Here is a 22,876-nt window from a genome sequence, read left to right on the forward strand (position 1 = left end):
GGAGGGCCTGTGACTGGGAGGGCCTGTGACTGGGAGGGCCTGGGAGGGCCTGACTGGGAGGGCCTGTGACTGGGAGGGCTGTGACTGGGAGGGCTGTGACTGGGAGGGCCTGTGACTAAGAGGGCCTGTGACTGGGAGGGCCTGTGACTGGGAGGGCCTGTGACTAAGAGGGCTGTGACTGGGAGGGCCTGTGACTGGGAGGGCCTGTGACTGGGAGGGCCTGTGACTGGGAGGGCCTGTGACTGGGAGGACTGGGAGGGCCTGTGACTGGGAGGGCTGTGACTGGGAGGGCCTGTGACTGGGAGGGCCTGTGACTGGGAGGGCCTGTGACTGGGAGGGCTGTGACTGGGATGGCCTGTGACTGGGAGGGCCTGTGACAGGGTGATAAAATACAGCCAAGTGGTAAATAGCATTTTGTTGTTAAGAAAGGGAGCCAAGTTAAGAAAGGAGGCTGGGAGGGCTGTGACTGGGAGGGCTGTGAAGGCTGTGACTGGGAGGGCTGTGACTGGGAGGGCCTGTGACTGGGAGGGCTGTGACTGGGAGGGCCTGTGACTGCTTTTTAATAATGTACTTCAAAATGACTACCAGTTGTATCTGCTTAGCTGGGTAATTAATCTACTACTTTATAAAATGGCTATTTTCTAATATAACTTCACATAACACACATTACCGTTCTTGATGAAGCAGTCCTTCTCATCATAATTGTATGATTTACAGATGTAGACTGACTGTAGCTCCCGATTGGATTAGATTTAGGTCGGTGATTCCGTTACGTTTTGTTGTTTACAGAGTCAGACATGAGTTAGCTGTCAACAAATATGGACGTATACATTTAATTATTTTAATTTAATATACTTAAAGCCAGAATCTGGCGTTTGTGTTTCAGCCACATAGAGGAGGATATCCCCAATTCTTAAGTGTGTTCCTGTTTTAGCACTTACATATACTGTTGCTTGATATCCCAAGACCGGTGTTGGTCCATATTCCACATATTTAGTTACTATAGGCATATCCTGTTATGCCATTTGCCCACAGAAATAGATCTAAAATATCCACATCCTCATGGATCAATATTACCTGTAAAGACCTTAGAGAAATAGATCTAAAATATCCACATCCTAATGGATCGATATTACCTGTAAAGACCTTAGAGAAATAGATCTAAAATATCCACATCCTCATGGATCAATATTACCTGTAAAGACCTTAGAGAAATAGATCTAAAATATCCACATCCTCATGGATCAATATTACCTGTAAAGACCTTAGAGAAATAGATCTAAAATATCCACATCCTCATGGATCAATATTACCTGTAAAGACCTTAGAGAAATAGATCTAAAATATCCACATCCTCATGGATCAATATTACCTGTAAAGACCTTAGAGAAATAGATCTAAAATATCCACATCCTAATGGATCGATATTACCTGTAAAGACCTTAGAGAAATAGATCTAAAATATCCACATCCTCATGGATCAATATTACCTGTAAAGACCTTAGAGAAATAGATCTAAAATATCCACATCCTCATGGATCAATATTACATTTAAAGAGAAATAGCTTTTTCCAAAAAAGTGACTTCCCCTTTTAACTTTTGAAAATACATCCACAGAAAGGGAATTGCGTTAAGATCAGTGGTTTTAGTAGTATGCATGTCATTTGGAATTAACCAATGACATAGTTTGATGATGTTTAAGAAATATTAGGAAAAATACAATTTTTGTGAATGTGGCTTAATCTGTGCCATTTGCTCTTTTTCCAAAATTATCATGTATACACAAGAAATTATGACAAAAAATAAGATTCCGAAAATAATGTGTTGTGGTAAATGACAAAATAAATGTATACTCATATATTTGTTTTCAGTGTTATGTTTAAAGACGCATTATGTAGAAATCGCTCCGCCATTTCCTGGTTGCTAAAATTCTAATAGTTCGCCTCGTTTCAGTTGGTAACAAATAATGTAGAGCAAGGGTCCACAACAGGCCAATCACCTATAAGCAGCTCGCCAAACAATTCTAAAAGTACATACAATTTTCACGTGTTCCAACATAAACTGTCATAAACAAATCTCACAACTATCAGACACCTCAAACTCCCAGTTTCTATGTAATCAAGGCAACATTGACATTATCCCCTGGTGTAAACGAAGACGGCGCCAGTTTCAATGTAATCAAGGCAACATAGACATTACCCCCTGGTGTAAACTAAGACGGCGCCAGTTTCTATGTAATCAAGGCAACATTGACATTATCCCCTGGTGTACATTGACATTATCCCCTGGTGTAAACTAAGACGGCGCCAGTTTCTATGTAATCAAGGCAACATTGACATTATCCCCTGGTGTAAACTAAGACGGAGAAGAAGGCGCCAGTTTCTTGGTAATCAAGGCAACATTGAACAAGCCCATCCCCTGGTGTAAACTAAGACGGTGCCAGTTTCTATGTAATCAAGGCAACATTGACATTATCCCCTGGTGTAAAATATAAGACTGTTGTGCCAAGTTTCTATGTAATCAAGGCAAAGCATTTACATTAGATACCCACTGTTGTACACACAAGCATTTAGTTAGATACTACTGCACTGTTTCTATGTAATCAAGGCAACATTGACATTATCCCCTGGTGTAAACTAAGACATTTAGTTAGTTTCTACTGTAATCAAGGCAACATTTAGACATTATCCCCTGGTATAAACTAAGCACTGGCTAGCCAGCTTCTATTAGTAATCAAGGCAACATTGACATTATCCCCTGGTGTAAACTAAGACTACTGCACTGTTGCGCCAGTTTCTATGTAATCAAGGCAACATTGACATTATCCCACTGGTGTAAACTAAGATACTACTGGACGCCACAAGTTTCTTATATAATCGGAGGCAACATTTAGACATTACTCCCACAAGTGTAAACTAAGTTGGAGCGGTTTAGCCAGTTTCTAGAACACAAGTAATCGAGGCAACATTGACATTATCCCCTGGTGTATTACTAAGACGGCGCCAGTTTCTATGTAATCAAGGCAACATTGACATTATCCCCTGGTGTAAACTAAGACGGTGCCAGTTTCTATGTAATCAAGGCAACATTGACATTATCCCACAAGGTGTAAACTAAGATGGCGCCAGAGAAGAAGGCTGACGTTTTTAGTTAGATACGTGTTCCTATCCAATTGTGTTTTTTGGAGCTAAATTCTTTAGTGTTGTTTGTTACTTCCACTGGGAACAAGCCCAGATCCCTGTTGGAGCTCACTTGTGTGAAGAGAAGGATGAGAAAAAGGAGCCGGAGATCGGGCTGCTTTCTGAGAATTCAAGCAGGCGACAGAATAAACCCCACTGTTGGACTGCCTTCCATTCTGCTAGCAAGCATGCAATCATTGGAAAATATACAGCACTGTTGGAGCTAGGAACACAAGCATTTAGTTAGATACTACTACACTGTTGGAGCATTTAGTTAGATACTACTGAACACAAGCATTTAGTTAGATACTACTGCACTGTTGGAGCTAGAAACACAAGCATTTAGTTAGATACTACTGCACTGTTGGAGCTAGGAACACAAGCATTTAGTTAGATACTACTCTACTGTTGGAGCAATAGAAACACAAGTATTTAGTTAGATACTACTGCACTGTTGGAGCTAGAAACACAAGCATTTAGTTAGATACTACTGCACTGTTGGAGCTAGAAACACAAGCATTTAGTTAGATACTACTACACTGTTGGAGCTAGAAACACAGGCATTTAGTTAGATACTACTGCACTGTTGGAGCTAGAAACACAAGCATTTAGTTAGATACTACTGCACTGTTGGAGCTAGGTAAACACAGGCATTTAGTTAGATACTACTGCACTGTTGGAGCTAGGTCACAGGCATTTAGTTAGATACTACTGCACTGTTGGAGCTAGAAACACAAGCATTTAGTTAGATACTACTGCACTGTTGGAGCTAGAAACACAGGCATTTAGTTAGATACTACTGCACTGTTGGAGCACAAGAAACACAAGCACTTTAGGTTTTAGTTAGATACTACTACACTGTTGGAGCAAGGCATTTAAACATAAGCATTTAGTTAGATACTACTGCACTGTTGGAGCTAGGATACTACTGCACACAAGCATTTAGTTAGATATTACTGGACTGTTGGAGGTAGAAACACAAGCATTTAGTTAGATATTACTGGACTGTTGGAGCTAGAAACACAAGCATTTAGTTAGATATTACTGTACTGTTGGAGCTAGAAACACAAGCATTTAGTTAGATATTACTGGTCTGTTGGAGCTAGAAACACAAGCTTTTAGTTAGATATTACTGTACTGTTGGAGCAAGGAACACAAGCATTTAGTTAGATATTAATGTACTGTTGGAGCTAGGAACACAAGCATTTAGTTAGATATTACTGGACTGTTGGAGCGAGAAACACAAGCATTTAGTTAGATACTACTCTTCTGTTGGAGCTAGGAACACAAGCATTTAGTTAGATACTACTGGACTGTGTGGAGCTAGAAACACAAGCATTTAGTTAGATTCTACTACACTGTTGGAGCTAGGAACACAAGCATTTAATTTCTGTCTACTACATTCTTGGAGCAAGAAACACAAGCTTTTAGTTAGATATTAATGTACTGTTGGAGCTAGGAACACAAGCATTTAGTTAGATATTACTGGACTGTTGGAGCGAGAAACACAAGCATTTAGTTAGATACTACTCTTCTGTTGGAGCTAGGAACACAAGCATTTAGTTAGATACTACTGGACTGTGTGGAGCTAGAAACACAAGCGTTTAGTTAGATACTACTCTACTGTTGGAGCTAGGAACACAAGCATTTAGTTAGATACTACTACATTGTTGGAGCGAGGAACAAGCATTTAGTTAGATACTACTGGACTGTGTGGAGCTAGAAACACAAGCATTTAGTTAGATACTACTGGACTGTTGGAGCTAGAAACACAAGCATTTAGTTAGATACTACTGGATTGTTGGAGCTAGAAACACAAGCATTTAGTTAGATACTACTGGACTGTTGGAGCTAGAAACACAAGCATTTAGTTAGATTATACTACACTGTTGGAGACAGAAACACAAGCATTTAGTTTCTTTCTACTACACTGTTGGAGCAAGAAAAACAAGCTTTTAGTGAGATATTACTGCACTGTTGGAGCTGTTTAGTGAGATATTACTGTACTGTTGAGCTAGAACACAAGCATTTAGTTAGATATTACTGGACTGTTGGAGTTAGAAACACAAGCATTTAGTTAGATATTACTGTAATGTTGGAGCAAGGAACACAAGCATTTAGTTAGATTCTACTACACTGTTGTAGCAAGAAACACAAGCATTTAGTTAAATACTACTGCACTGTTGGAACTAGGAACACAAGCATTTAGTTAGATATTACTGTTGGAGCTAGAAACACAAGCATTTAGTGAGATACTACTTCACTGTTGGAGCTAGAAACACAAGCATTTAGTTAGATACTACTACACTGTTGGAGCTAGGAACACAAGCTTTTAGTTATATATTACTGTTGATACTAGAAACACACGCATTTAGTAAGATACTTCTTCAATGTTAGATACTACTGTACTGTTGAAGCTAGGTACACGGGCATTTAGTTAGATACTACTGCACTGTTGGAGCTAGAAACACAAGCATTTATTTAGATACTACTGCAATGTTAGATACTACTACACTGTTGGAGCAAGGTACACAGGCATTTAGTTAGATACTACTGCACTGTTGGAGCTAGAAACACAAGCATTTAGTTAGATACTACTGCAAGGTGGAGCAAGAAACACAAGCATTTAGTTAGATACTACTACTACACTGTTGGAGACAGAAACACAAGCATTTAGTTTCTTTCTACTACACTGTTGCAATGTTAGATACAAGAAAAACAAGCATTTAGTTAGATACTACTGCACTGTTGGAGCTAGGATACACACTGTTGCATTTAGTTAGATACTACTGCACTGTTGGAGCTAGAAACACAAGCATTTAGTTAGATACTACTGCAATGTTGGAGCTAACACAGGCATTTAGTTATGTACACTGCACTGTTGGAGCTATTTTAGTTAGATACTACTGCACTGTTGGAGCTAGAAACACAAGCATTTAGTTAGATACTACTGCACTGTTGGAGCTAGGTACACAGGCATTTAGTTAGATACTACTGTTGGAGCTAGGTACACAGGCATTTAGTTAGATACTACTGCACTGTTGGAGCTTTAGTTAGAAACACAGCTAGCATTTAGTTAGATACTACTGCACTGTTGGAGCTAGAAACACAAGCATTTAGTTAGATACTACTGCAATGTTGATACTAGTTGGAGCAAGGTACACAGGCATTTAGTTAGATACTACTGCAATATTACATACGACTACACTGTGTTTAGTTAGATACTACTGCACTGTTGGAGCTAGGTACACAGGCATTTAGTTAGATACTACTGCACTGTTGGAGCTAGAAACACAAGCATTTAGTTAGATACTACTGCACTGTTGGAGCTAGGTTTTAGTTACTACTACACTGTTGGAGCTAGGTACACAGGCATTTAGTTAGATACTACTGCACTGTTGGAGCTAGGTAACAGGCATTTAGCATTTAGTTATACTACTGCACTGTTGGAGCTAGTAACACAAGCATTTAGTTAGATACTACTGCACTGTTGGATGGCATTTAGTTATGTACTACTGCACTGTTGGAGCTAGGTACACAGGCATTTAGTTAGATACTACTGCACTGTTGGAGCTAGAAACACAAGCATTTAGTTAGATACTACTGCACTGTTGGAGCTAGGTACACAGGCATTTAGTTAGATACTACTGCACTGTTGGAGCTAGGTACACAGGCATTTAGTTAGATACTACTGCACTGTTGGAGCATTTTAGTTAGATACTACTGCACTGTTGGAGCTAGGTACACAGGCATTTAGTTAGATACTACTGCACTGTTGGAGCTAGAAACACAAGCATTTAGTTAGATACTACTGCAATGTTAGATACGTCTACACTGTTGGAGCAAGGTACACAGGCATTTAGTTAGATACTACTGCAATATTACATACGACTACACTGTTGGAGCTAGGTACACAGGCATTTAGTTAGATACTACTGCACTGTTGGAGCTCGGTACACAGGCATTTAGTTAGATACTACATCACTGTTGGAGCTAGAAACACAAGCATTTAGTTAGATACTACTGCACTGTTGGAGCTAGGTACACAGGCATTTAGTTATGTACTACTGCACTGTTGGAGCTAGGTACACAGGCATTTAGTTAGATACTACTGCACTGTTGGAGCTAGGTACACAGGCATTTAGTTAGATACTACTGCACTGTTGGAGCTGGAAACACAAGCATTTAGTTAGATACTACTACACTGTTGGAGCTAGAAACACAGGCATTTAGTTAGATACTACTGCACTGTTGGAGCTAGAAACACAAGCATTTAGTTAGATACTACTGCACTGTTGGAGCTGGAAACATAAGCATTTAGTTTGATATTACTGTTGGAGCTAGAAACACATTTTGCATTTCTCTACACCCGCAATAACATCTGCCAAATATGTGTATGTGACCAATACATTTAGATTTGATTTAGACCATGTATCTGATGCTGTCCGGCCAAAAAGAATGACATGCATTACTGTTCTTTAACCAGACAGCATCAGAAACATGGTCTACACATACTAGACATACTGAGGCAGAGCTGCATATGATCAATATTTCAAATAAATGATCTATATTTTATTATTTTATTTGGAAGGTATTATCTAAATATAACTAAACGAAAATGCCCGTCCAAATAAAAAATCAAATTTTGATAATTTATTGGAAATGTGAGTCTGTTTAGTCAGCTATTATCTCATCTATTGCCTCTGAAAAATAAGTGTTTGACTAATATTTTTGTCACTATTTGTGTTTTAAATTTAGCACTGAATACTGTTGCTGGATGCCAAAACAAAAAATAACAACAGCAAAATAAGAAATAAACTCAAAGACAAAACAGATTTTTTATCCAGAATATTTTTTTATTTTTTTTTACAAATGTCAAACAACAGTGGGCAGATTATTATTTCATTCATTCATAAATGAAAAGTAAAATAAATAAAATATTGTTGTGTTTTTGAAACACCAAAATTTACTTTTTAGAAAGTCCTCTGGAGCACATCTGACCAGAACAGCGATGGTTTCAGGGAAGTAACAAGTTGTTAATCAGGGCTGCTGTACATCTAATGGAAATATAATGTACTGTGGTGAACATGAATGTGACGAGGGTTGCACCATTCCGGAAACGTTCCCCAAATCCCCTGGTTTTCCAGAAATTTAGATTGGAGGATTCCCGTATTTCCTGTTTATTCCCTTATAATTGTCGGCATCTTACAACCAGTATTCCTGGAAAACAGGGGAAGTTTTGGGAAACTTAACAGATCCGATATGTGACTGTAGATGTTGGCTGATACTGAGCTGGACATACAGTCATGAACATGGGTCTCATCAACTATATTTAGGTTTGACGAGCTACAGTACGGTGGCGTATTGTATTGCGGACCCATAAAGGCCTGGTACAACCACCCTGATCTACCTGTCTACCTGTCTACCTGATCTACCTGTCTACCTGTCTACCTGTCTACCTGATCTACCTGTCTACCTGTCTACCTGATCTACCTGTCTACCTGATCTACCTGTCTACCTGATCTACCTGTCTACCTGATCTACCTGATCTACCTGTCTACCTGATCTACCTGTCTACCTGATCTACCTGTCTACCTGATCTACCTGTCTACCTGTCTACCTGTCTACCTGTCTACCTGATCTACCTGTCTACCTGATCTACCTGATCTACCTGTCTACCTGATCTACCGGTCTACCTGTCTACCTGTTCTACCTGTCTACCTGATCTACCTGATCTACCTGTCTACCTGATCTACCTGTCTACCTATCTACCTGATCTACCTGATCTACCTGTCTACCTGATCTACCGGTCTACCTGATCTACCGGTCTACCTGATCTACCGGTCTACCTGATCTACCTGATCTACCTGTCTACCTGATCTACCTGATCTACCTGTCTACCTGATCTACCTGTGTACCTGTCTACCTGATCTACCTGTGTACCTGTCTACCTGTGTACCTGATCTACCTGTCTACCTGTGTACCTGATCTACCTGATCTACCTGATCTACCTGTCTACCTGGTCTACCTGTCTACCTGATCTACCTGTCTACCTGTGTACCTGATCTACCTGATCTACCGGTCTACCTGATCTACCTGTCTACCTGATCTACCTGTCTACCTGTGTACCTGATCTACCTGATCTACCTGTCTACCTGTGTACCTGATCTACCTGATCTACCGGTCTACCTGATCTACCTGTCTACCTGATCTACCTGTCTACCTGTGTACCTGATCTACCTGATCTACCTGTCTACCTGATCTACCTGTCTACCTGATCTACCTGTCTACCTGTGTACCTGATCTACCTGATCTACCTGTCTACCTGATCTACCTGTCTACCTGATCTACCGGTCTACCTGATCTACCTGTCTACCTGTGTACCTGATCTACCTGATCTACCTGTCTACCTGATCTACCTGTCTACCTGATCTACCTGTCTACCTGATCTACCTGTCTGACAAATACACACAGATTCATCCTGATAAAAACACTCTGTGGTAAAAATATAAAGTACAAGCGTGTCTACGGTCAGAGTCAGTTTGTCATCCCACATGCTGTTGTTGTACTGTATGAATTCAGAGACTCGTGTTTTTTTCTGGAATCTAGTGTGTCATTGCTTTTTACGCGTAAAGGATTTCATCCTTCAGATTAAATTATTATTGTTTACAGAGGAAATAGCTTTTCGTTTATCTTTGGAGATGAATTTTAAATGTATAAACACATTTGAAAAAATAATATTATGTTAAAACTATTGTTTTAAAATCATTTAACTTAAATGACCAATGAAAAAGACTTAACGTAATCATGTAGATGCATAAAAATATTCAGAATACAGAATTCTACCACTCAAGTGTTAAAATACATGACATCATTTATGTCTTCATAAGTTAAAACTCCTCAACCCACATCTTCTCACCAATAATATACCATTTAAATTAATTGATTTAAAATGAGCATATAGACATTTTAAAGCAAACATTGTTCATACCACCACATCGCAACATAGCTGTTACTCTTATCATCACCATGGTAACATACTGTACGTGTTTCTGTCCTCTTTTGCTACTCAGTGCTTGTCCTGTTATATAGTCCTGTTATATAGTCATGTTATATTGTCCTGTTATATTGTCCTGTTAAATAGTCCTGCTGTATTGTCCTGTTAAATAGTCCTGCTGTATTGTCCTTTTAAATAGTCCTGCTGTATTGTCCTGCTATATTGTCCTGCTGTATTGTCCTGCTGTATTGTCCTGCTGTATTGTCCTGCTGTATTGTCCTGCTATATTGTCCTGCTGTATTGTCCTGCTATATTGTCCTGCTGTATTGTCCTGTTATATTGTCCTAGTACAACAACATACTCAGCTAAAAGCCTTATACAAATACAAATACTACACAAAACAAGCTGTCTGCTACAAATAGCCTGAAGCGTTGTCCCGTAAGTTGTGGATGACACTGGAGAATTGCTGCTTTTTAATCAGAACTCAAAAATTCATTTGAAAGGTTGTGTGCTTTAAAACCATGCCATTAGTTTATGTTGCCTTCTCCTCCTCCTCCTCTTCATCCTCCTCTCCTCCTCCTCTTCATCCTCTTCTACTCCTCTTCCTCCTCTCCTCCTCCTCTTCATCCTCCTCTCCTCCTCCTCTCTATCCTCCTCTCCTCCTCCTCCTCCTCTTCATCCTCCTCTCCTCCTCCTCTCCATCCTCCTCTCCTCCTCCTCCTCCTCTTCATCCTCCTCTCCTCCTCCTCTTCATCCTCTCCTCCTCCTCTCCTCCCCCTCTTCATCCTCCTCTCCTCCTCCTCCTCTCCATCCTCCTCTTCCTCCTCCCTTCCCCCTTTTCTCCTCAGTAAGGTCTCCAGACAGCTTCATCCATGCGTCCCCCAGCAGAGTTGAGTACGGTTGGGGAGTTGCTGTGACTCCCGTCCCCCTCCACCCCTCCATCTGCCTGGCTGGGCAGGTTAGGGTTAACCAGGGAGCTACCGGTGGAGGCGCTGGTGCAGGGAGGAACCATTCTGGAGGGGGAGCGGTCCCCCCCGGGAACCATGGAGAACTGGTACGACCCAGAGGATGGTCCATAGTAGAGATAGGGAGCGCTGCTGGTCGGAAACGGTCCACTCTGACTCTGGGTGGACCCGGGGTAGGGAGGTGGCAGGTAAGGGTGGTAGTGGGCGGAGCCTAACGACATGGCGGAGGTGACAGGAGGGGTGTAGGTAAAGGTGGTGGGGTAGTGCATTCTGGGACTGGAGAAACCGGACTCCGTCAGAGAGGAGAGACCCGGGAACTGACGCTCAAACTGACCTGGGAACGGACTGAGATCTGACGAACCTAGAGACGGATGGAGAGGGAGAACCCTGTTTAAAACACGTCATCACAACATTGATTCATTTAGCTGCATCGTCCCTTCATGAAAACCACATCTTTTGGAGTATTGACAGTGTCCTTTATTCATGTCGTCCCTTAAAGATTAGAAATATATTTTACAATCTATTCTGACGACCGGTGCCAAGACAACAGAAAACTATTAAATTACAGGTATATTTTCTATATGACTCCAAACCTCAACAGTATAACATTGAATAGTCAATTTAACATTATTAAACATGTTCTCGGAGTTGGTCTGATGTGATACCAAGAACAGAAATGAGATGTTAAATGACTAGATAGTGTGTGTGTGTATAAAACACAACATGTAACTCAGTAAATCTTTGAAATTGTAGCACGTTACGCTTATATTTTTGTTCAGTCTAAATGAACCTATGGAACCTATTTCACATGACTCGGCAGGGGCATGGGAGGGGCTGGGAAGGCAGGGGCATGGGAGGGGCTGGGAAGGCAGGGGCATGGGAGGGGCTGGGAAGGCAGGGCCATGGGAGGGGCTGGGAAGGCTGGGCCATGGGAGGGGCTGGGAAGGCAGGGGCATGGGAGGGGCTGGGAAGGCAGGGGCATGGGAGGGGCTGGGAAGGCAGGGCCATGGGAGGGGCTGGGAAGGCTGGGCCATGGGAGGGGCTGGGAAGGCAGGGGCATGGGAGGGGTTGGGAAGGCAGGGCCATGGGAGGGGCTGGGAAGGCAGGGCCATGGGAGGGGCTAGGGAGGCAGGGACATAGGGGGGGGGGGCTGGGAAGGCTGGGGCGCAGCCAATTGGGAGCCAGGCCCGGCCAATCAGAATGAGTTTTTTTTCTTCAAAAAAGGTATTTTTAACAGACAGAAACAGTTTCATCAGCTGTCTGGGTGGCTGGTCTCAGATGACCCCGCAGGCGAAGAAGTCAGATGTGGAGGTCCTGGGCTGGCGTGGTCACATGGTCTGCGGTTGTGAGGTCGGTTGGATGTACTGTCAAATTCTCTAAAACGACGTTGGAGGCGGCTTACGGTAGAGAAATGAACATTTAATTCCCTGGCAACAGTTCTAGTGGACATTCCTGCAGTCGGCATGCCAATTGCACCCCCCCTCAACTTGAGACATCTGAGGTATTGTGTTGTGTGACAAAACTGCACATTTTAGACTGGCCTTATATTCTCCCCAGCACAAGGTGCACCTGTGTAATGATCATGCTGTTTAATCAGGTTCTTAATATGCCACACCTGTCAGGTGGGTGGATTTCTTGGTGTAGGAGAAACACTCCTTTGGAACATTTCAGCTCATAAGGTCATAGGTCAACACACTGGCATAGGTTCAGCTCATGAAACATGGGACCAACACTTTACATGTTAAGTTTATATTTTTGTTGTGTGTTGATGTCTCTGTGTTGATGTCTCTGTTTTGATGTCTCTGTTTTGATGTCTCTGTGTTAATGTCTCTGTGTTAACGTCAGTCTTGGTGTGTGTGTGTGTGTGTGTGTGTGTGTGTGTGTGTGTGTGTGTGTGTGTGTGTGTGTGTGTGTGTGTGTGTGTGTGTGTGTGTGTGCATATTGATGAACATAAAGAGTAGTGTGGATGACTGAGGAGGGGCCCATGTGGAACCAATTTGAGCAGGAACAGTTTCCATGGAGCCTTAATGAGGCAGGAGCTGCTCTGATGTGGCTCCTCTCCTCCCTCCCTCCCTCCCTCCATCCCTTCCTTTCCTTCTCCATCCCTCATCTAACACAGGCTGGGGGGAGGTAGGGAGAGGGAGGAAGGAGGGGGGGAGAGAGAGAGAATCTCTCTGCTCCCTTCGTCTGCCTGTCTGCCTGCCTGTCTGCCTGCCTGTCTGCCTGCCTGTCTGCCTGCCTGTCTGTCTGCCTGCCTGCCTGCCTGTCTGTCTGTCTGTCTGTCTGTCTCACCCCTAACAGGCTGTCGTGGGCATCTAGCTGGGCCAGAGAGGTAAAGAAGAATAGGAGAGACACCATGCTGCTCTTATCATAAATCACATGGCGTCTTCTGTGTCAACATGTCTACCAAGGGAGTGTGGGTGGGTGGGTGATTTTATATGGAGAAGTAATAGCGAAGCTGGATTACTGCTAGAGTCACATAACATACGATTGTAATTAGTGAATTAGTGACCGCCGCCCACCAGCCCAGTTAGATTGTTCTAGAATAGAAGGTGATGGTTCTAGATCTGTTAGACTGTTCTAGAATATGAGATGATTGTTCCAGATCTGTTAGACTGTTCTAGAATATGAGATGATTGTTCCAGATCTGTTAGACCACAGGAGTCAAACTCATACCACGGAGGGCCGAGTGTCTGCAGGTTTGGTACTTAATTGATTAATTAAGGTCACTAATTACTGAGGAACTCCCCTCACCCGGTTGTCTAGGTCACTAATTACTAAGGAACTCCCCTCATCTGGTTGTCTAGCTCACTAATTACTAAGGAACTCCCCTCACCTGGTTGTCTAGCTCACTAATTACTGAGGAACTCCCTTAACCTGGTTGTCTAGCTCACTAATTACTAGGGAACTTCCCTCACCTGGTTGTCTAGGTCACTAATTACTAAGGAACTCCCCTCACCCGGTTGTCTAGGTCACTAATTACTAAGGAACTCCCCTCACCCAGTTGTCTAGGTCACTAATTACTAAGGAACTCCCCTCACCTGGTTGTCTAGCTCACTAATTACTAAGGAACTCCCCTCACCTGGTTGTCTAGCTCACTAATTACTAAGGAACTCCCCTCACCTGGTTGTCTAGCTCACTAATTACTAAGGAACTCCCCTCACCTGGTTGTCTAGGTCACTAATTACTAAGGAACCCCCCTCACCTGGTTGTCTAGCTCACTAATTACTAAGGAACTCCCCTCACCTGGTTGTCTAGCTCACTAATTACTAAGGAACTCCCCTCACCTGGTTGTCGAGGTCAGTAATTACTAAGGAACTCCCCTCACCTGGTTGTTTAGCTCACTAATTACTAAGGAACTCCCTTAACCTGGTTGTCTAGCTCACTAATTACTAAGGAACTCCCCTCAACTGGTTGTCTAGCTCACTAATTACTAAGGAACTCCCCTCACCTGGTTGTCTAGCTCACTAATTACTAAGGAACTCCCCTCACCTGGTTGTCTAGGTTGTTAATTAGTAAACAACTCCCCTAACCTGGTTGTCTAGCTCACTAATTACTAAGGAACTCCCTTAACCTGGTTGTCTAGCTCACTAATTACTAAGGAACTCCACTCACCTGGTTGTCTAGGTCACTAATTACTAAGGAACTCCCCTCACCTGGTTGTCTAGGTCACTAATTACTAAGGAACTCCCCTCACCTGGTTGTCTAGGTCACTAATTACTAAGGAACTCCCCTCACCTGGTTGTCTAGGTCACTAATTACTAAGGAACTCCCCTCACCTGGTTGTCTAGGTCACTAATTACTAAGGAACCCCCCTCACCTGGTTGTCTAGCTCACTAATTACTAAGGAACTCCCCTCACCTGGTTGTCTAGGTCACTAATTACTAAGGAACTCCCCTCACCTGGTTGTCTAGCTCACTAATTACTAAGGAACTCCCCTCACCTGGTTGTCTAGCTCACTAATTACTAAGGATCTCCCCTCACCTGGTTGTCTAGGTCACTAATTACTAAGGAACTCCCCTCACCCGGTTGTCTAGGTCACTAATTACTAAGGAACTCCCCTCACCTGGTTGTCTAGGTCACTAATTACTGAGGAACTCCCCTAACCTGGTTGTCTAGCTCACTAATTACTAAGGAACTCCCCTCACCTGGTTGTCTAGCTCACTAATTACTAAGGAACTCCCCTCACCCGGTTGTCTAGGTCACTAACTACTAAGGAACTCCCCTCACCCGGTTGTCTAGGTCACTAATTACTAAGGAACTCCCCTCACCCGGTTGTCTAGGTCACTAATTACTAAGGAACTCCCCTCACCTGGTTGTCTAGGTCACTAATTACTAAGGAACTCCCCTCACCAGGTTGTCTAGGTCTTTATTGAAAGGAAAGCACAAAAACCTGCCGAAAATAAGCCCTCCATGGAATGAGTTTGACACCCCTGTCAAGGTTATTGTTCTTCTCGGAATAGTCTAACACTGTGGTGGTCTAACTGTTCATTATACCTCTCACTGACTGTCTGACTGCTAGAGCAGTTTACCAAGCTGAGGGCTGTGTGATCCATCTGACTGACTGACTGACTGACTGACTGACTGGCTGCTAGAGCGGTTTACCAAGCAGAGGGCTGTGTGATCCATCTGACTGACTGACTGACTGACTGACTGGCTGCTAGAGCGGTTTACCAAGCAGTGGGATGTGTGATCCATCTGACTGACTGACTGACTGACTGACTGGCTGACTGCTAGAGCGGTTTACCAAGCAGAGGGATGTGTGATCATCTGACTGACTGACTGACTGACTGGCTGACTGCTAGAGCGGTTTACCAAGCAGAGGGATGTGTGATCCATCTGACTGACTGACTGACTGACTGACTGACTGACTAACTGCCTGACTGCTAGAGCGGTTTACCAAGCAGAGGGCTGTGTGATCCATCTGACTGACTGACTGACTGACTGACTGACTGACTGACTGCTAGAGCGGTTTACCAAGCAGAGGGCTGTGTGATCCATCTGACTGACTGACTGACTGACTGGCTGACTGCTAGAGCGGTTTACCAAGCAGAGGGCTGTGTGATCCATCTGACTGACTGACTGACTGACTGGCTGACTGACTGACTGACTGACTGGCTGACTGCTAGAACGGTTTACCAAGCAGAGGGCTGTGTGATCCATCTGACTGACTGACTGACTGACTGGCTGACTGCTAGAGCGGTTTACCAAGCAGAGGGCTGTGTGATCCATCTACATGGAGAGACATCTCCCACTTCCCTCTGTCTATAATGTGTGTTCATTTCATTCTTGTTCGTCCACAAGCTACCATGGCATTCTCCTATTTTCACTCCACGTGTTCTACTATCTGTGATAAACTCACCCCTCTCAAAAAGTACCGGGTAAGGAGGTCGAGACAATCCCGGTTTAGAGGGGATCTGATTGGATCCATAAATACAGTGGGCCAAAGCCAGAAAGGGTAATTCCCAGACTGAATGACAGTTATTCAGGGCTCTATGAGAGAAGTGCACCTTGTTAATATGGAAATGGGAATCTAGCTTTTATTACGAATCTACCAAGGAAAACCTCAATAACCCCACCAAATTATGGAAAACCATCCATGAATGCGAACACTAACTCTCGTCTTTCACTGAAATTGACCTCAAATTCAATGGATGTGACTGTCAATAATAAACTGCTTGACATGTTTAATGAGGATTTTGTTAATTAACGCTGGGCATTTATTTGATAATGAACTCATTCCTAACATCTCAAATGAGGCTGTGTGACACCGAGGCTGTGTGAAACCGAGGCTGTGTGACACCGAGGCTGTGTGAAACCGACGCTGTGTGACACCGAGGCTGTGTGAAACCGAGGCTGTGTGAAACCGACGCTGTGTGACACCGAGGCTGTGTGACACCGAGGCTGTGTGAAAACGACGCGTGCCAGTCTACGGTTCATCTATTTCATTTTACAGAGATTGAGCTTTCAGAAGTTGTAAAGGCACTCAAATCTATTGATATAAAGTAAGCAGCTGGTCCGGATCAATTGAACCCTTATGTAAACAACTATCGGTGCAGAGATCATTGCTGCCCCTCTCACTCAGATATTAAATATTTCCTTGGTGTGTAATACCAAGAGTCCGGAAAGCAGCCGATGTCACACCCTTTACATAAGGGTGGAGATCCGTCCCAGTTGGATAATTATCGTCCCATATCTAAACTGTCTACACTGGCAAAGGTTTTGGAAAGAAAGACTTTCTTTATAATAATTCAGTTTTATCTAAATTCCAGTCGTGTTTTAGAGCCAAGCATAGTACAATTACTGCAGTAAGTAAGGTTGCAGGTGATATTCTATATGCTCAGGACAAGAAAATTCACTGTTTCACTTTTTATTGACAGCCATGTATATATCCCATTTAGCAGACGCTTTTGTCCAAAGCGACTTACAAGTCGGCTGGGGCCACTACTTTTGCATATGGGTGGCCCCAGTGGGAAACGAACCCACGACGCTTGGCGTTGCAAGCGCCATGCTCTACCGACTGAGCCACACAGGACCCCATGTCCTGCTGTTGGTCTTCAACACTGTTGACCACGCCCTGCTGTAGTCTTCAACACTGTTGACCACGCCCTGCTGTTGGTCTTCAACACTGTTGACCATGCCCCGCTGTGGGCCTTCAACACTGTTGACCATACCCTGCTGTGGGTCTTCAACACTGTCGACCACGCCCTGCTGTTGGCCTTCAACACTGTTGACCATGCCCTGCTGTTGGTCTTCAACACTGTTGACCATGCCCCGCTCTTGGTCTTCAACACTGTTGACCATGCCCTGCTGTTGGTATTCAATACTGTTGACCATGCCCTGCTGTTGGCCTTCAACACTGTTGACCATACCCTGCTGTTGGCCTTGGACACTGTTGACCATGCCCTGCTGTTGGCCTTGGACACTGTTGACCATACCCTGCTGTTGGCCTTCAACACTGTTGACCATGCCCTGCTGTAGGTCTTCAACACTGTTGACCATGTCCTGCTGTTGGCCTTCAACACTGTTGACCACGCCCTGCTGTTGGCCTTCAACACTGTTGACCATGCCCCGCTGTGGGTCTTCAACACTGTTGACCACGCCCTGCTGTGGGTCTTCAACACTGTTGACCACGCCCTGCTGTGGGTCTTCAACACTGTTGACCACGCCCTGCTGTTGGTCTTCAACACAGTTGACCACGCCCTGCTGTTGGTCTTCAACACTGTTGACCATGCCCCGCTGTGGGCCTTCAACACTGTTGACCATACCCTGCTGTGGGTCTTCAACACTGTCGACCACGCCCTGCTGTTGGCCTTCAACACTGTTGACCATGCCCTGCTGTTGGCCTTCAACACTGTTGACCATGTCCTGCTGTTGGCCTTCAACACTGTTGACATTACCCTGCTGTTGGTCTTCAACACTGTTGACCACGTCCTTCTGTTGGCCTTCAACTCTGTTGACCATGCCCTGCTGTTGGCCTTCAACACTGTTGACCACGTCCTGCTGTTGGCCTTCAACACTGTTGACCATACCCTGCTGTTGGCCTTCAACACTGTTGACCACGTCCTGCTGTTGGCCTTCAACTCTGTTGACCATGCCCTGCTGTTGGCCTTCAACACTGTTGACCACGTCCTGCTGTTGGCCTTCAACACTGTTGACCATACCCTGCTGTTGGCCTTCAACACTGTTGACCACGCCCTGCTGTTGGCCTTCAACACTGTTGACCATGCCCTGCTGTTCGCCTTCAACACTGTTGACCACGTCCTGCTGTTGGCCTTCAACACTGTTGACCATACCCTGCTGTTGGCCTTCAACACTGTTGACCACGCCATGCTGTTGGCCTTCAACACTGTTGACCATGCCCTGCTGTTGGCCTTCAACACTGTTGACCATGCCCTGCTGTTGGCCTTCAACACTGTTGACCATACCCTGCTGTTGGCCTTCAACTCTGTTGACCATGCCCTGCTGTTGGCCTTCAACAGCACATTGATAGGTTCATCTCCTATAAGTATCTTGGGATTTGGTTACATGAAAAAGCTGGATTTTAAACAGCACAATGATAACTTGACCAAGAAACTGAAGTTGGAGATGTGTTTCTATTCAGGAACAAGTCTTGGCCAGGTCGCAGTTGTAAATGAGAACTTGTTCTCAACTGGCCTACCTGGTTAAATAAAGGTGAAATAAATATAAAAAGTGGAGTGGAGTTGGTATCCTTGTCTGTTCCTGAGGGTAGAACTGAGATGGGAGTTAGGGGAGTTGGTGTCCTTGTCTGTTCCTGAGGGTAGAACTGAGAGGGGAGTTAGGGGAGTTGGTATCCTTGTCTGTTCCTGAGGGTAGAACTGAGATGGGAGTTAGGGGAGTTGGTGTCCTGGTCTGTTCCTGAGGGTTAGGGAGTTGGTGTCCTAGAAGGGTGAGTTGGTATCCTTGTCTGTTCCTGAGAGTTAGGGGAGTTGGGGAGTTGTCCTGGTCTGTTCCTGAGGGTAGAACTGAGAGGGAGTCTGTCTGTTCCTGAGGGTAGAACTGAGAGGGGAGTTGGTGTCCTGGTCTGTTCCTGAGGGTAGAACTGAGATGGGAGTTAGGGGAGTTGGTGTCCTGGTCTGTCCCTGAGGGTAGGACTGAGAGGGGTTAGTTATCCTTGTCTGTCCCTGAGTTGGTGTCCTGGTCTGTTCCTGAGGGTAGGACTGAGATTAGGGAGTTAGGGGAGTTGGTGTCCTGGTCTGTTCCTGAGGGTAGGACTGAGAGGGAGTTAGGGGAGTTGGTGTCCTTGTCTGTCCCTGAGGGTAGAACTGAGAGGGGAGTTAGGTCTGTTCCTGAGTAGAACTGAGATATCCTTGTCTGTTCCTGAGGGTAGAACCTGAGAGGACTGGGAGTTAGGGGAGTTGGTATCCTTGTCTGTCCCTGAGGGTAGAACTGAGATGGGAGTTAGGGGAGTTGGTAGGGTCTGAGAGGGAGTTAGGGGAGTTGGTGTCCTTGTCTGTCCCTGAGGGTAGGACTGAGAGATAGAACTGAGATGGAGGGGAGTTAGGGGGAGTTGGTATCCTGGTCTGTTCCTGAGGGTAGAACTGAGATGGGAGTTAGGGAGTTGGTATCCTGGTCTGTTCCTGAGGGTAGAACTGAGAGGGGAGTTAGGGGGAGTTGGTCCTGGTCTGTTCCTGATCCTTGTCTGTTCCTGAGGGTAGAACTGAGAGGGGAGTTAGGGGAGTTGGTATCCTGGTCTGTTCCTGAGGGTAGAACTGAGATGGGAGTTAGGGGAGTTGGTATCCTGGTCTGTTCCTGAGGGTAGAACTGAGAGGGGAGTTAGGGGAGTTGGTATCCTGGTCTGTTCCTGAGGGTAGAACTGAGAGGGGAGTTGGTGTCCTTGTCTGTTCCTGAGGGTAGAACTGAGAGGGGAGTTAGGGGAGTTGGTGTCCTGGTCTGTCCCTGAGGGTAGAACTGAGATGGGAGTTAGGGGAGTTGGTATCCTTGTCTGTTCCTGAGGGTAGAACTGAGATGGGAGTTAGGGGAGTTGGTATCCTGGTCTGTTCCTGAGGGTAGAACTGAGATGGGAGTTAGGGGAGTTGGTGTCCTTGTCTGTTCCTGAGGGTAGAACTGGAGGGAGTTGGGGAGTTGGTCCTGGTCTGTTCCTGAGGGTAGAACTGAGAGGGGAGTTAGGGGAGTTGGTATCCAGGTCTGTTCCTGAGGGTAGAACTGAGATGGGAGTTAGGGGAGTTGGTGTCCTGGTCTGTTCCTGAGGGTAGAACTGAGATGGGAGTTAGGGGAGTTGGTATCCTGGTCTGTTCCTGAGGGTAGAACTGAGAGGGGAGTTAGGGGAGTTGGTATCCTTGTCTGTTCCTGAGGGTAGGACTGAGATGGGAGTTAGGGGAGTTGGTGTCCTGGTCTGTTCCTGAGGGTAGGGTACTGAGATGGGTTAGGGGAGTTGGTGTCCTGGTCTGTTCCTGAGGGTAGAACTGTTGGTATCCTTGTCTGTTCCTGAGGGTAGGACTGAGAGGGGAGTTAGGGGAGTTGGTATCCTGGTCTGTTCCTGAGGGTAGAACTGAGAGGGGAGTTAGGGGAGTTGGTATCCTCTGTTCCTGTCTGTTAGGGGAGTTGGTATCCTCTGTTCCTGAGGGTAGGACTGAGAGGGGAGTTAGGGGAGTTGGTATCCTTGTCTGTTCCTGAGGGTAGGACTGAGAGGGTAGAACTGAGATGGGAGTTGGGGGAGTTGGTATCCTGGTCTGTCCCTGAGGGTAGAACTGAGATGGGAGTTGGGGGAGTTGGTATCCTGGTCTGTTCCTGAGGGTAGAACTGAGAGGGGAGTTAGGGGAGTTGGTATCCTTGTCTGTTCCTGAGGGTAGAACTGAGATGGGAGTTAGGGGAGTTGGTGTCCTGGTCTGTTCCTGAGGGTAGGACTGAGATGGGAGTTAGGGGAGTTGGTGTCCTGGTCTGTTCCCGAGGGTAGAACTGAGAGGGGAGTTAGGGAGTTGGTGACCATCCTTTCTGTTCCTGAGGGTAGAACTGAGGGTATGGGTCTTTCCTGAGGTAGAACTGAGAGGGAGTTGGTGTCCTTGTCTGTCCCTGAGGGTAGGACTGAGAGGGGAGTTGGTATCCTGGTCTGTTCCTGAGGGTAGAACTGAGAGGGGAGTTGGTATCCTGGTCTGTTCCTGAGGGTAGGACTGAGAGGGGAGTTAGGGGAGTTGGTGTCCTTGTCTGTTCCCGGGGGTAGAACTGAGAGGGGAGTTGGTGTCCTGGTCTGTTCCTGAGGGTAGAACTGAGATGGGAGTTAGGGGAGTTGGTGTCCTTGTCTGTTCCCGGGGGTAGAACTGAGAGGGGAGTTGGTGTCCTTGTCTGTTCCCGGGGGTAGAACTGAGAGGGGAGTTGGTGTCCTGGTCTGTCCCTGAGGGTAGAACTGAGATGGGAGTTGGTGTCCTGGTCTGTTCCTGAGGGTAGAACTGAGATGGGAGTTAGGGGAGTTGGTGTCCTGGTCTGTTCCTGAGGGGTCTGTTCCTGAGGGTAGGACTGAGAGGGGAGTTGGTGTCCTTGTCTGTCCCTGAGGGAGTTGGTGTCCCCCCTGGGGGAGTAGAACTGAGATGGGAGTTAGGGGAGTTGGTGTCCTGGTCTGTTTTTAAGACTCTGATTGACAACACGGTTTGTGACCAACTGCTTTTGTTTCTGATCTTCAATTGTATCTTTAACTTGTGACACTTTGTCTTTGGTGTGTAGTTTGTATTTTTTCTGTAAAATTTTATGGACACGTTGCTATTTCCCTGTTTTGCCTTCTTGCCAGGTCGCCCTCAATGGGTCTTACCTGGTTATATAAGGTTAAATAAAAAAAATCATGAAAATAAAGGCCTTCTCTCTCCCAAACAAAAGGCATATATCCACAGATATGTCTGAGTGTGCCCGTAGATATCCGCAGATATGTCTGAGTGTGCCCCTAGATATCCGCAGATATGTCTGAGTGTGCCCCTAGATATCCGCAGATATGTCTGAGTGTGCCCCTAGATATCCGCAGATATGTCTGAGTGTGCCCCTAGATATCCGCAGATATGTCTGAGTGTGCCCCTAGATATCCGCAGATATGTCTGAGTGTGCCCCTAGATATCCGCAGATATGTCTGAGTGTGCCCCTAGATATCGGCAGATATGTCTGAGTGTGCCCCTAGATATACGCAGATATGTCTGAGTGTGCCCCTAGATATCCGCAGATATGTCTGAGTGTGCCCCTAGATATCTGCAGATATGTCTGGGTGTGCCCCT

The 22,876-nt window shown here is 45.2% G+C and overlaps 1 protein-coding gene across 1 annotated transcript in view; it reads right to left on the minus strand.

Moving 5' to 3' along the window:
- Positions 1 to 11,003: 11,003 nt before the first annotated feature.
- The window catches only part of LOC135505616 (runt-related transcription factor 2-like), an 89,824-nt gene continuing 77,951 nt past the window's right edge, over positions 11,004 to 22,876 (minus strand). Inside the window, exon 6 of the mRNA XM_064924679.1 lies at positions 11,004 to 11,502. Within this exon, the coding sequence (XP_064780751.1) occupies positions 11,021 to 11,502 (482 nt within the window). The 3' untranslated portion in view covers positions 11,004 to 11,020. The remainder of the gene's footprint in view (positions 11,503 to 22,876) is intronic.

The sequence above is a fragment of the Oncorhynchus masou genome, chromosome 19 (assembly GCF_036934945.1).
Source record: "Oncorhynchus masou masou isolate Uvic2021 chromosome 19, UVic_Omas_1.1, whole genome shotgun sequence".
NCBI lineage: Eukaryota > Metazoa > Chordata > Actinopteri > Salmoniformes > Salmonidae > Oncorhynchus > Oncorhynchus masou.